The 12,874-nt window shown below is 34.8% G+C and overlaps 1 protein-coding gene across 1 annotated transcript in view; it reads right to left on the bottom strand.

The window, feature by feature from the left end:
* The window catches only part of LOC146001786 (uncharacterized), a 38,688-nt gene that overhangs the window by 18,720 nt on the left and 7,094 nt on the right, over positions 1–12,874 (bottom strand). Inside the window, exons 2-3 of the mRNA XM_083139507.1 lie at positions 11,432–11,500; positions 10,023–10,112 (exon numbers count right to left, since the gene is read on the bottom strand). Coding sequence (XP_082995633.1) covers positions 10,023–10,112; positions 11,432–11,500 — 159 coding nt within the window. The remainder of the gene's footprint in view (positions 1–10,022; positions 10,113–11,431; positions 11,501–12,874) is intronic.

Below are 12,874 nucleotides of genomic sequence, written 5' to 3'. Positions count from 1 at the left end.
ACAAATCTAAATCCCTTTTTCCTATTTGCATGCTTTGTGAGATATCGGTCTAAATCAGCAATTTCTCTGTTAATATAAGAGTATCTTTGATTCAAAATATAAACTAAATCTGTATATAGAGATTCTCCTGTTACACAAACAATGAAAGGTAACATGTAAGTGCCTATAAGCAAAGCATGTAACTTAAATCTTAAAATGAAAACTGTAGCTAAGAAATTGCACAAGAGATATGAAGTCGAAACACACATGAGAAATGCTTTTGGCCATGATTGTTTTAGGAACTGTTTGCACATTTCTGGCTCAACTGTTATTCTCTTGCTCATTTGGTGATATTTCCATACAAGAGAGGATAACATATCTCTTTTGAGAAGAGTGGAGGAGAGATAGATTATTGAAGTTGTAATTGTGGACAGTGGATGAAGGAAATAGGCAAACATGTTTAATGTGGAACCCATGATAGCATATAGTTTAATTTCCACTTGCTGTGGAAGTGTTATAACTAAGAGAGTGGTAAAGAAAAGTAATGTTACAAGCAACAAGAAACTGTACAACAACAAATACTTTGATGCACGAAGGTTTTTGGAACTGCCTCTTGCCTTACATACAAAAGGAAAAATTCCCAATAGTGTAGCAATATGTCTCACTGGACTGTGGATTAAGCAAAAGTGAGAATGCCAAAGATGCATAACTGCCAAATTTCACTTTATAAGTTAATAAGAATAAGAAAAATATGTTTGTCTTATATCCGCCGTAACTTGATCAATCAGTGTGTTAGAATGATAGAACACACTATCTTCAATAAAAGCATTTAAATTATATATTCTTGCATTGTGAGATTGAAAATGAAAACTAATTAAAAGATTTTAGACCTAGAAACAGTATGACACTCCCTAAGTAATAAGTTCTGACAAACACAACCATAATTGTATTTTCAGTTTGTTTTATTGATTTATTGTGGAACAATTCTTATTGACACTTTAATGTGGTTTCTAATTTATTACTACAATTAATTCTAGTTTATTATTCAATTAATCATCAAAAACGAACAGTCAATAGTTAGTATTATAGTAGAAGAAAGAAGTAATTTCAGCCAGCAAAGTAAAGATTTTAATTAATTGCAGCTACCGTGTATAAGACTTACTAGTTTCCAATTAAAGTGAATTATGTTCTAACCATTATTGATAAGACTTTACTTGAAGAAGAACCTGACGAAACATGTTGCTACCTTCATTTGGTGCAAAGGTACATAAACCTTAAACTTAAAACTCAGCTAGCTTATCTACAGGGTAGGGTTCTTTGTAGACAACGAAACCAGACAGGATGCCTTCCAATGGAGACGTTTAAACGAATATATTATTTAAAACAGGATACATGGAGTAAGAATTTTACATGGTAAGCTACATTCTTCTATAATTTTCTCGTTACAGTGAATTTTCATCTCAATATTCTTTTTATTATTTATTTTCTTTATTTGGATATTCTTCTATATGTACTTCCTTCGTAGTGGGCAGATCTGGATCGGGACTTCCTTCTCAATGGGCGGTCTGGACTTCCTTCTCAATGGGCGGTCTGGACTTCCCTCTTAATGGACGTTCTGGGTCGGGACTTCCTTCTTGATGGACGGCCTGGATCGGAACTTCCTTCTCAGTGGACGGTCTGGATCTAGACTTCCTTCTTAATATGGAGGATATGGACTTCCTTCTCAATGGGCGTTCTGGATCGGGACTTCCTTCTTATCTTCTTTGTAAACTTCCCTCTGGATTTCAATTTAGGTTTTGACTATTTAACGAATGCCTTTATCCTTTTCCAACTTTTTCCTCCAAGCTTTGGGAATAATACTAATATACTCCCTTGGGGCTTCGATCGGAACGCGCCACCACTAACTAGGTACAACAGAGTGTATACTTGGTGCAGCCGATTGACATGCGCATCCAAGTAGGTGCTACAGTTAAACTGCGCAACCAAAAAGTGCTGTGGGGCGTCGATCAGAACGCGCTCGCCACTGATGTAAACAAAATTTCCCCTATAGGAATGGTAAATCAATCATACAGATGCACTATCTGTTCAAAGACACAATCTTGTATCCGTGCTTTGACTTCCTTAATTTTCGTATTAACTTACATGTGATAACTGACTTGATTTATAAAATATATATATTAATTTACATCTTTCATATTTATTCGTTGTCTTCTTATAATATATTCTATTCTTTTTCATCTTTCCAATTTGCTTTGTTCTTATTTATAAAGTTATTCACATATATTATGCCAATTCTTAACCTTGCACGCCTGGTGCTGCCATCTCTATTCGTCTTTGGCAAACTATCCACATTACTTGGTCCTATTGGGTACGTAACACAATATTCCCCCCGTTGGCCATAAAAAAAATTGTCGTAATATATATATATATATGCAGATACATTTTTTTTTTCAAATTATATATGTACAAGTCTATTATTTCTTCTTGACGCTTTCTTTCTTCTCTGCTGTACAATTATATCTTCTAATGTTATCTAAATTCTCTCTCCTTTCTACATCTGTTTTTATGTGCTTTAGAAGAACTGTATTTCTAAAAGTACTTATCACTTCATATGGGCCTTCATATATGAAAAATAGCTTTTTGATAGCTTTCTCTGAAGCTTTGCTCACCGGATGTGTTTTACAAAACACCAGATCTCCTTTCTTCATATCTATTTTCTTAACCTTCTTCTCGTCCATTGTTTTTCTTCTATTTCTCTTTTTATACAGCTCTGATATCACTTTCTTCATTTCGCTCTTTTGCTCCATCATATCTGGCCATTCCAATTCTTCAATTGTTCATCTCCTGCAAGTCTGCTCGTCTAACCTTCTCCAAGATAGTCTTTACCTGACAAAGTCCTGCCAAAAAAGTAATTTTCATTTCACCCTTTTCTTCTTTCAGCAATCTCTCTACAGATTATCAGTTAGCTCAGATTTTTTCGTTTCAAAGAACTCTCTCTCTTCTCTAAGTTGACCATCTACGTGTTTTTATCAGCTACAATAATTCTTCACATCAGCCTTAATTTCATCTCAGCATGTATCTAGATATATTTATTTTCTGTAATTACAACCCATTCTCGGAATACAACCGATTCTTCTTTAACTTCTGGGATTACAACCCGTTTCATTTGCACTTTTCTAAATACACGATGACTTTTAATCGTCTAAACTTACAAAGAATATGTTTTACTGATACTATTCGATCTTCTTTCATATTGTCTTCTCCTTTTTCCTGAGAGTTTTCTTCGTAATTAACTTCCTTCTGTGACTAACTGTTCTATCTTCTTCGTTCTTCTGGTCGTACAATTGAAAAGTTAACATCCATTTTCCATATTACTTTCTTTGGCATCTCTTCTTTTACAGGTTTGATCTTTCACTATCAGTCTCATTGTTCAATCGAGTGGTGACATAACTTAGCACTCATTATTCTTTCTTAAGATATCACTTGCAGAATAGATTTTCCTCCAACGATGGGTATTATATATATATATATATATCTTCTTACAGGAACTAACATTAAAGAACTAAAATTTTCTTCTTTCAAATAAATCATTATCATTTGCCCAAACTAATAATTCCAAGAATTTTTCTTCTGGTGAACTAGAACTTTTCATACACTTTATTAATTCTAGAAACGTCTGCTTGTCATAACATCTCCTTCCTTTGCACTAGTCAGTCTTATTTGTTTCTTCCAATACTTTCAAATACTCGCTGCTTGTCTCTATCTTGTTTTCTTTTTCTCTTCCTCTTTTTCTTCTCTTTCTTCTTTTTCTTCTATTCTTCTCAAGATCCTTCTTCCTCCTCTTCCAACTTTCTTCTAATAAAGAAATTACTTTCATTTCTCTCTTCTTCCAATCTAGTTTCTGCCAAAACTTCTTCTGTTCTAGATCTTCATAAAATGCATGCTCTCCTTGTCTTTTCCAACTCGTCTTCTTCTTCCTTCTCTTTGGCGAAGTGGAATCAAAATCCGTTTGATCTATGTCGACCCTTCTTAGCATATTATTAACTTTCTTCAGGTTCTTTTCTATTTTTAATTTCTTTTTCTTCTTCTTCTTCCATGTTTTTACGTGAATATATCTAAATTTCATTTTACTTTTCTTCCTTCTTTGTTTACATCTTCGGTTATGTGTATGCTTCTTTTCTTCCTCCGTCAGAGACTCGTCACTGGAAATTTCTTCTTTCATCTTCATTTTGACATGGATTTCTTCATTATATTGACAACTAAATTTTTCATCTCTTTCTATTCCTCTTTCTTCTTCTATTTTCTCATCTTCCTCTTGTTTGAGCTCTTTAAGTTCCTGAGTGTTTTCTTCTCGTAACTTTATAGCTACTTCTTCTGTCTTGCTGTCATGCTCGTCATTGGACCTTTCTTCTTTCATATTCCAACTTCTATCTTCTATCAGGACCTTCGCTTCTTCTATCTCGTTTTCGTTTTCTTCTATTCTGGAAACATCTACTTCTGTCTTGCTGTCATTTTCTTCTGTTCTTGAAACGGCTAATTCTATCTTGTTTTCATTTTCTTCTATTCTGGAAGATACTGCTTCTATTTGCGATTTATTTTGAACAATTTTTCTTTCCATACTGTTGGTTCTGTGTATATTCTCCTCTCTAAGTTTTGAAACTTCTTCCTCGATCGTTCTATTTATATACACGCTTTTGTTTTCAATTAGCAGTGTTGTTTCTGCTATCTTCTTTTCCAATGATCTTCTATTTTCTTCACATGTCTCGGTTATTTTCTCGTACATTTTCTTGCTTTCATTTCTTACTTCTTCTAACTTTTGTTTCACTTCCTTGTTATTTTCTTCTAACTTTTCTTTCACTTCTCTGCTGTTTTCTTCCATTCTCTGTGCGTTAACTTCCATTTGCATTGACATCTTTTGAAACAATTCTATTAATTTTATTTCTTCTGCCTTCTTTTGTTTTTCTTTCAACTTTTCTTTCTTGCAGTTCTTACATACGTATCCTTCTTCCCTTTCGCTTATTGATATATATTTTTCCTTTCTTATTCCTTCGCACATCCAGTGTCTCATTTCCTTACATGTGGTACAAACAATAATTTCTTCTTTGTTTCCTTCCTCTCCGCAACAAATGAAAGTTTCCCTTTTTTCTCCGTCTTCCTTCATTGTAGCTTCTCCATTCTCATTTCCATCTTTATCCTTTACCTCCATTTTCAATTATTCTTTCTCTCTTCGCTGTCTGGTTCCTAATTCTCTAGCCCCAAAAGTTGGTCGCCATTTATTTAATGCTACCTTCATTTGGTGCAAAGGTACATAAACCTTAAACTTAAAACTCAGCTAGCTTATCTACAGGGTAGGGTTCTTTGTAGACAACGAAACCAGACAGGATGCCTTCCAATGGAGACGTTTAAACGAATATATTATTTAAAACAGGATACATGGAGTAAGAATTTTACATGGTAAGCTACATTCTTCTATAATTTTCTCGTTACAGTGAATTTTCATCTCAATATTCTTTTTATTATTTATTTTCTTTATTTGGATATTCTTCTATATGTACTTCCTTCGTAGTGGGCAGATCTGGATCGGGACTTCCTTCTCAATGGGCGGTCTGGACTTCCTTCTCAATGGGCGGTCTGGACTTCCCTCTTAATGGACGTTCTGGGTCGGGACTTCCTTCTTGATGGACGGCCTGGATCGGAACTTCCTTCTCAGTGGACGGTCTGGATCTAGACTTCCTTCTTAATATGGAGGATATGGACTTCCTTCTCAATGGGCGTTCTGGATCGGGACTTCCTTCTTATCTTCTTTGTAAACTTCCCTCTGGATTTCAATTTAGGTTTTGACTATTTAACGAATGCCTTTATCCTTTTCCAACTTTTTCCTCCAAGCTTTGGGAATAATACTAATATACTCCCTTGGGGCTTCGATCGGAACGCGCCACCACTAACTAGGTACAACAGAGTGTATACTTGGTGCAGCCGATTGACATGCGCATCCAAGTAGGTGCTACAGTTAAACTGCGCAACCAAAAAGTGCTGTGGGGCGTCGATCAGAACGCGCTCGCCACTGATGTAAACAAAATTTCCCCTATAGGAATGGTAAATCAATCATACAGATGCACTATCTGTTCAAAGACACAATCTTGTATCCGTGCTTTGACTTCCTTAATTTTCGTATTAACTTACATGTGATAACTGACTTGATTTATAAAATATATATATTAATTTACATCTTTCATATTTATTCGTTGTCTTCTTATAATATATTCTATTCTTTTTCATCTTTCCAATTTGCTTTGTTCTTATTTATAAAGTTATTCACATATATTATGCCAATTCTTAACCTTGCACGCCTGGTGCTGCCATCTCTATTCGTCTTTGGCAAACTATCCACATTACTTGGTCCTATTGGGTACGTAACAATGTGAGGAATGCATGTCAATAAATATTCATTGCTTGGAATTTGTATATTTTAGTCACAGATGGTGGATATCTAATAGCTACCAGATATGGTGGTTTGCTTCAAATAAGACATAGCCAAATATATAATTCTGGACTGAGGCTATAGTGTTGTCAGGATCTGAAAACAATGGCCTCTGGCAGGACAATAGTCTTAAAAAGCCAGGAATGGCCTTCTACAAGATTGTGATATGTTGAGAAAGTACCACTATTAAAGAAGTACTACACCTGCTACCACTATTAAAGAAGTACTACACCTGCTACCACTATTAAAGAAGTACTATGCCTGCTGCCTTGCAGGGAAGGGAGGAACCTCCAAAGGCTGAGAAGGATACCCTGACAGGGAGCAGGAAGGGCTCTGAAGGCATAGTGAAGCCAGCCTAACTAGGGGAGTAAACCAACAATATCAGAGAGACATGGACGTCTGCAGGATCTTTTCCAGGGGGGGGGGAGGAGGCATATTTTCCCCCATAATAGTGATGCCCCCTCAAAAAACACTATTTCAGTCTGAAATTGTCATGTTTCCTCAACGAATTTGTAATAATTAACATAACTGTGACTGAAATGAAATTATGTGTGAAACATATAATTTTTAGGTGGACATTCATTTTTGGGGGGGCATGGCCCCCCTTGCCCCCACCCCCCTTCCAGACGTCCATGAGAGAACATATTATATGCTGAGTTAAGACTTCCAAGGTGTTTTGAAAAATGAAAATTAGGATCTTCTGCAAGATTCACAATTTGAAGATTACGGGGAAAACCTAATCTACAAGTCTTTCTTGATTGCTTGTAAAGGAGCCTAGTTGTAAAATGTAAGTGAAATCTGTGTATAAAGCTTCTGCTACAGAGGAAATGAATGAGGGAAATAACAGAACAACTGTAATAAGTGCATTCAGATTTTTTGTATACATTTGCATTGAAACAAACAAATAATAATAATAATAATAAAATCGCCTTTATTGGAGCGAGCGTGTTTCGGCCTTTAGGGTCGTTCTTACAACAGACCCTTGTCTGGGAGATTAATACAATGGAATAAAGAGTATACATTGAGAAAAAAAAAAAAACATGAAAAGGATTACATAACAATACAAATAAGAACAATTAAATATATAGGTATATACGCGTATATGTATAGATAATGAAAAAGAAAGAACAGATTTACCTATAAATTGTTGAACATAGGTATCTAATGTTTGTTGCTTTTGTTTTAGTACATATACATATATATTCAGTAATCTGGAACAATGAAAAATATAATAATAATAATGAAGTGAAATAAAATAATGAAATTATAAGATTTATATGCACACAGTTGTCAAATGTTACAGACAACAGACAGCATGTTAAAAACAAAAAAACTTAGTGTAGGCCTAAGAGAAACAACATGGAAACCGATTTCCCTCATGCTAAAACTTCGAAATTTCATTTTGAAATTTCATAATTAATTCTGTAGCAGAAGAAAATTCTGGAAAATAGTATGTAAAGTTTAGGTTTTAAAAATGAGTGAAACAGCAACAATAGTGATTTGCGCTGGTTCCACAATTCAAATGCCAATAGTTTTTTTTAAAAAAGTGAACATGTTCATGAGGAAATCTTGGGTCACATATTCTTATAAGTAATTGTAGAGAACAACAAATAAGAAAGTGAAGCATACTAGCAGGAATATGAATATGAATAAACCATGGAGAAAGAGAGATTTGGAATAATGTACAATTTCATTACTATTGGATTTAAATAGGAATGGAAAAAATACTGCAAAGTATCTAACTGGGCTGTGTATTATGGAAATATGAGAAGATTGGAAATGCATAGGTATTATTCTATAACACTGCTAGGAACACTAATATTTAGATTTTGAATTTTTTGCTTTATGTATATGAGGTGCTTAAAAACTCAAAAGACTGCAAAGCAAGAAAGAAATATGGGAAATAATCAAATATCTCTCTGTACATCTATAAAAGATACCTTGATGAATTTACACAATCTCTTTGAAGAAGAACTTCACCCCTGAAAAGTTCCCCATGCATATAGCACTATGCCATGAACGCACTTTTAGGGAATGTTGGGTAGGGTCCCACACATTCTCAATCTTGGCCACTTTGTTGCATACTCCAGTCACCTTTACTCCTCAGGGTACCCATTGATTTGAGGCTGGGTGATCCACAGAGCCAGGCAAAAGGCCAGAAAAATTCCAACCTTAGATCACCTCAGTGGCAGTCAGATGCCCTACTGACTAGATCACCATTTTTTGTCCTAGAAAAACCAACTTAATATTCCTAATGGTGACAGTTAATTTTAGAAAACCAATAAGAGAATCAAATATGACAAATTTGGTGAATTGATTTTATTTTGCAATTATTAGGTAATTTACTTTACAATGCTATAACAGTGTTTTTGTCTTCACAACCCTTAGTGCATATTAAATCATTAAAATAATAATAATATAATAACCCATGGTGCGACAGCCCTCGAAGGGCCTTGGCCTATCTCCCGACTGCCAGTCTCCCTCCCACAATCCTACCTAGAGGTGTGGAGATCTTCAACCGGTAATTGGGTGACGTGGGGTCATCATGTCAAACCCTCAGCCGTTATAGGAGATTTCCCAAACTTGGTTATGCTACTCACTCATAGCTTCCCAATTAATCATTAAAATATGCAAAGAAAATTAAAAGAGACTTTAGTGACACTCTTGTTACAGCAATCTTTGTTTACTGTGTTAATGTGTTCATTCTGTATTTTTACCTTGAGGATTGGATAAGATGTCAGAATATTATACTTATTTTATTATTTCATTATGCGCTGTCCATTTTATTGTGTTCCTGGACAAGAATGTGCTAACTTGACTATGAAAATAAATTTGTGCTGTCATAATATTTCAAAACAACAAATATAAACTTGATTACAATATATCCACTAAATAAACACGAGTGTGATATCGAAGATTTATTCATTTACATAACCTGATGTTTATGTAAAAAGACATGATTTACGTATCTTCTAAAATCAATCTCCTATTTAAACTTTAAAATATTTTTCCATGTCACAATTATAATGGGAAATATATGCAAGCATATTCTATACTAAACATGGATTAAGTAACAATGACCATAGCTAATAATGTAATGTTGAAGAAAAATTGTATACTGCTGCAGTGGTACTAATGTTGGGAATCTGTGGTTGTGTCTCTTTGAATTGTATAAGAATTACCAAGTATGTTGCCATTGTGCCAACCATCTAAATGAAGAAAGAAAAAATAACTTCTATTAAATTCAAATTCACAACACATTTTATACAGTAATCTGGAAAGTATATATGGTTAGTTAGATTATATAAGTTAAAATTTTACTTTCAAATTATTTTTATCACAATCAAAATTTCAGGAGTACAAAAATTAGTATCTTATTATGTCAAATGCCTAAATTAATATCAAAACACTAGAAAAGTAATGTTAGGTATGGTAATTTTGATAAGGTGACCCTCTCTGCCCCCTCTCTCTCTGTGTGCTTGTGTCAGAGGAGGGGGGGGGGGATGAGAGAGAATTTTTTCAATTTAATATTACAAATAAAGATATAAACCATACTGCTTACCGAATACAATAGTGTGAAGTCAATAGGAAAGAATCCACATGCTGAAAATTCTACTTTTCTGCTGGCCAGCTGCATTGAAAACATATAGATCTGGAAACATTTAAAGGAATAAATATGTCATGATTAGTAACTTGAATGAATTGTACCTAATGATTTTGAATGAAAGAAGATAATCTACTCTTCCTAATATACTCTTGCTTTCATAAAACATGTTGATGAGAGATTGATTTTTCCACCCTTTTAACTGCTTCTTGAGGCAACCTCTGAGTAAGCCACACGAAAGATGGCTAAATTGATCTCTTATCAAAACATTCATGAAAGCATGACTAAGTTAGTAGGTGCAGATAGATTAGAATCAAGTTAAGAATTAAATAATGGATATGGTCTATACTGTTGGCAGCAAACATACATTTTTATGCTGAAACTCGTGCAGTTTCTTCTTATGAAAATAGTCAACCACACTCCTTCAAAATTGTGCTTATGTATAGGCCTTATTTCTATTAAAATTTATTTAATAATAGCCATTTGTATATTTTGTGCAAATTAAAAAAAATTAGAAACCATGAGAAGAAATAACATCAAAACTAATTAGATAATTGGTAGATTAGTTAACTGAAGTGAAAACAACTAGCAACAAATGAACATTGTTTTACTGAAATTTCCTCAGTTCATGATCAGATTACATAAATGCTCAAATAGTCAAACTGCAAAATTTGAACTACAGGGTGGTCCGTAAGTCCCTACCCATTCATATATCTTATGTATCTAGTGTATGGAGTTTTCTGTGTGCTGTTGCGCATAATATTATGCAATGCCATGTTCATGGGCCAGTAAACCATATCTCATAGCTCAATATGTTACAACAATGGCTTATACCGAAATTCGAACTTTGAATCAGAGATGAGGTTTGGTTTCAACAAGATGTGGCTCCGGCTCATTATGCCCATGTCTGCGTGAATATCTCACACTTTTCCTAACAAATGGATATGTCGTGGTTCTGAAATATCCCCGGCGCCTATGAAATGGCTCTCTTTCGGGATACATAAAGGACATTGTGTCGAAACAACGTTATAATTCCAATGATGAGTTGAGGGCAGCTGTTACAGCGACATTTGGAACAATAACCCCTGCTACGTTGCGATAAATGTCTCACAGAACTTGGCGTTGCATAATATTATGCAGTGAGAATGAAGGACAGAAGACAGATACACTTGACACACAAAATATGTGAATAGGTAGGGACTTACAGTCCCTGTAAGAGTTTTGCAAACATATTTGAACACGAATTAAATAACACTTGTCTCAAACTTCTTCTAGTGGTAAAATCCTTTAAAAAACATTGAAGATGGGATCTTTAAGTTAAAACTACAAAAGAATATGAGTACCAAATTATGTTAGAGGATTCTTACTTCTTCCTTTGTTGCTGGACTCAATGACCTTCTATTAAGCTTCTGCAGCAAGGAAGCTGTTCTTGCAGCCTGTAATTGAATACCTGATTATTAACTGATCCAATATAGAGATTCAATTTAAAATGTATATAAAAAAGATAAAGTTACCCCCTGCACTCCAAGTAACTAAATGTAGTTGGCATATGCGCCGACTACATGGGGCTTGGGGGGCTCAAGCCCCCCATGTTATCGATGTGGGGGCAGAGCCCCCCAAATAATTTTGCTTAAGAGAATCTAATGTATTATTTTGCTTCTCTTGTAAAGTTTACTCTGAATTTGTGCCACATGAACTTAACTTTAAATACACACTTGAAATGTTCTAGACCATCAACTTTGGGGGCGGAGACTGCTAAACCATCAACTTTGGGGGGGAACTATGACCAGAGACAGCAAAACACATGAATTATTACTATATACTAAGTATATAATTATGAGTATTGTTAACATTTTTACCAAAAAGAGTTTCAAAAGAAGATGTGCATGAACTAGGAGAGTGGATGGGACGTTCGGGCTACAAATGGCTCTCACATGACATTCAGAACAAGATCATTGATATATTAGGGAGATCTGTTTTGCGCTCCGGGGTAGCAGATATTAAAAGTCGGGAATATTTTGCTATTATGGTTGACGAAACTTGTGACATATCCATCCGTGAACAATTGACATTTTGCATTCGAATGAAAATTTTAATTTAATATTTTTGAGGAATTCATGGGCTTTTACACTGAGGCCAAACCTTAAAAAAGGGAGGGAGTGAGTCATTCATTAATTTGTTTCAGTGATCAGAGCCCCCCAATAATTTTGACAAGTTGGCGCCCCTGGTAGTTGGCCTATAGAACTGTTGGACCAACATAAAACCAACTTAATTTTGCCAACCCAACCTCTCTCACATATCCCGCATCGTGGTTGTAGTCATAAGGTGCATTCTTTGGGCTCCGACTGCAGGACATTCATGAGTTCGAGACTTCCAGGGGAAGTGTAAATAACCATGGGTTATTTATTTATTAACCTTCCTCACATAAAAACCGTAGTTGGCCTAACAGTTAGGGTTACTTGGGACATGACAACATGCCTTAGCATATTGAAGAATGTGGAAGTAGAGTCCTACAATCTAAGGCATTTATGGAGGTGATGTGATGAGCACCATGCTCAGCTACCTTTACCTTTCCCTCTCTTTTTCCTCTTTTGAAAATGCCAAAACAATGTATGCAGAAAATTATAAGCATTTTTAATATCACGGACAAAATTCCTGGAATATGTTGAACGATATAAAGGATAAATATTCAATTTTAAAATGGATTTTTGTACCAAATTATTACCTGCTGGAAGTGAATTAACTGTTAATATCACCCATTGTTTGTTTGATAAAGATAAAAGCTTAAAGACATTTTTCAACATCCAATT

The sequence above is a fragment of the Lepisma saccharinum genome, chromosome 17, assembly GCF_977018435.1.
Source record: "Lepisma saccharinum chromosome 17, izLepSacc3.1, whole genome shotgun sequence".
NCBI lineage: Eukaryota > Metazoa > Arthropoda > Insecta > Zygentoma > Lepismatidae > Lepisma > Lepisma saccharinum.
This window is presented reverse-complemented; position numbering and strand designations above follow the sequence as displayed.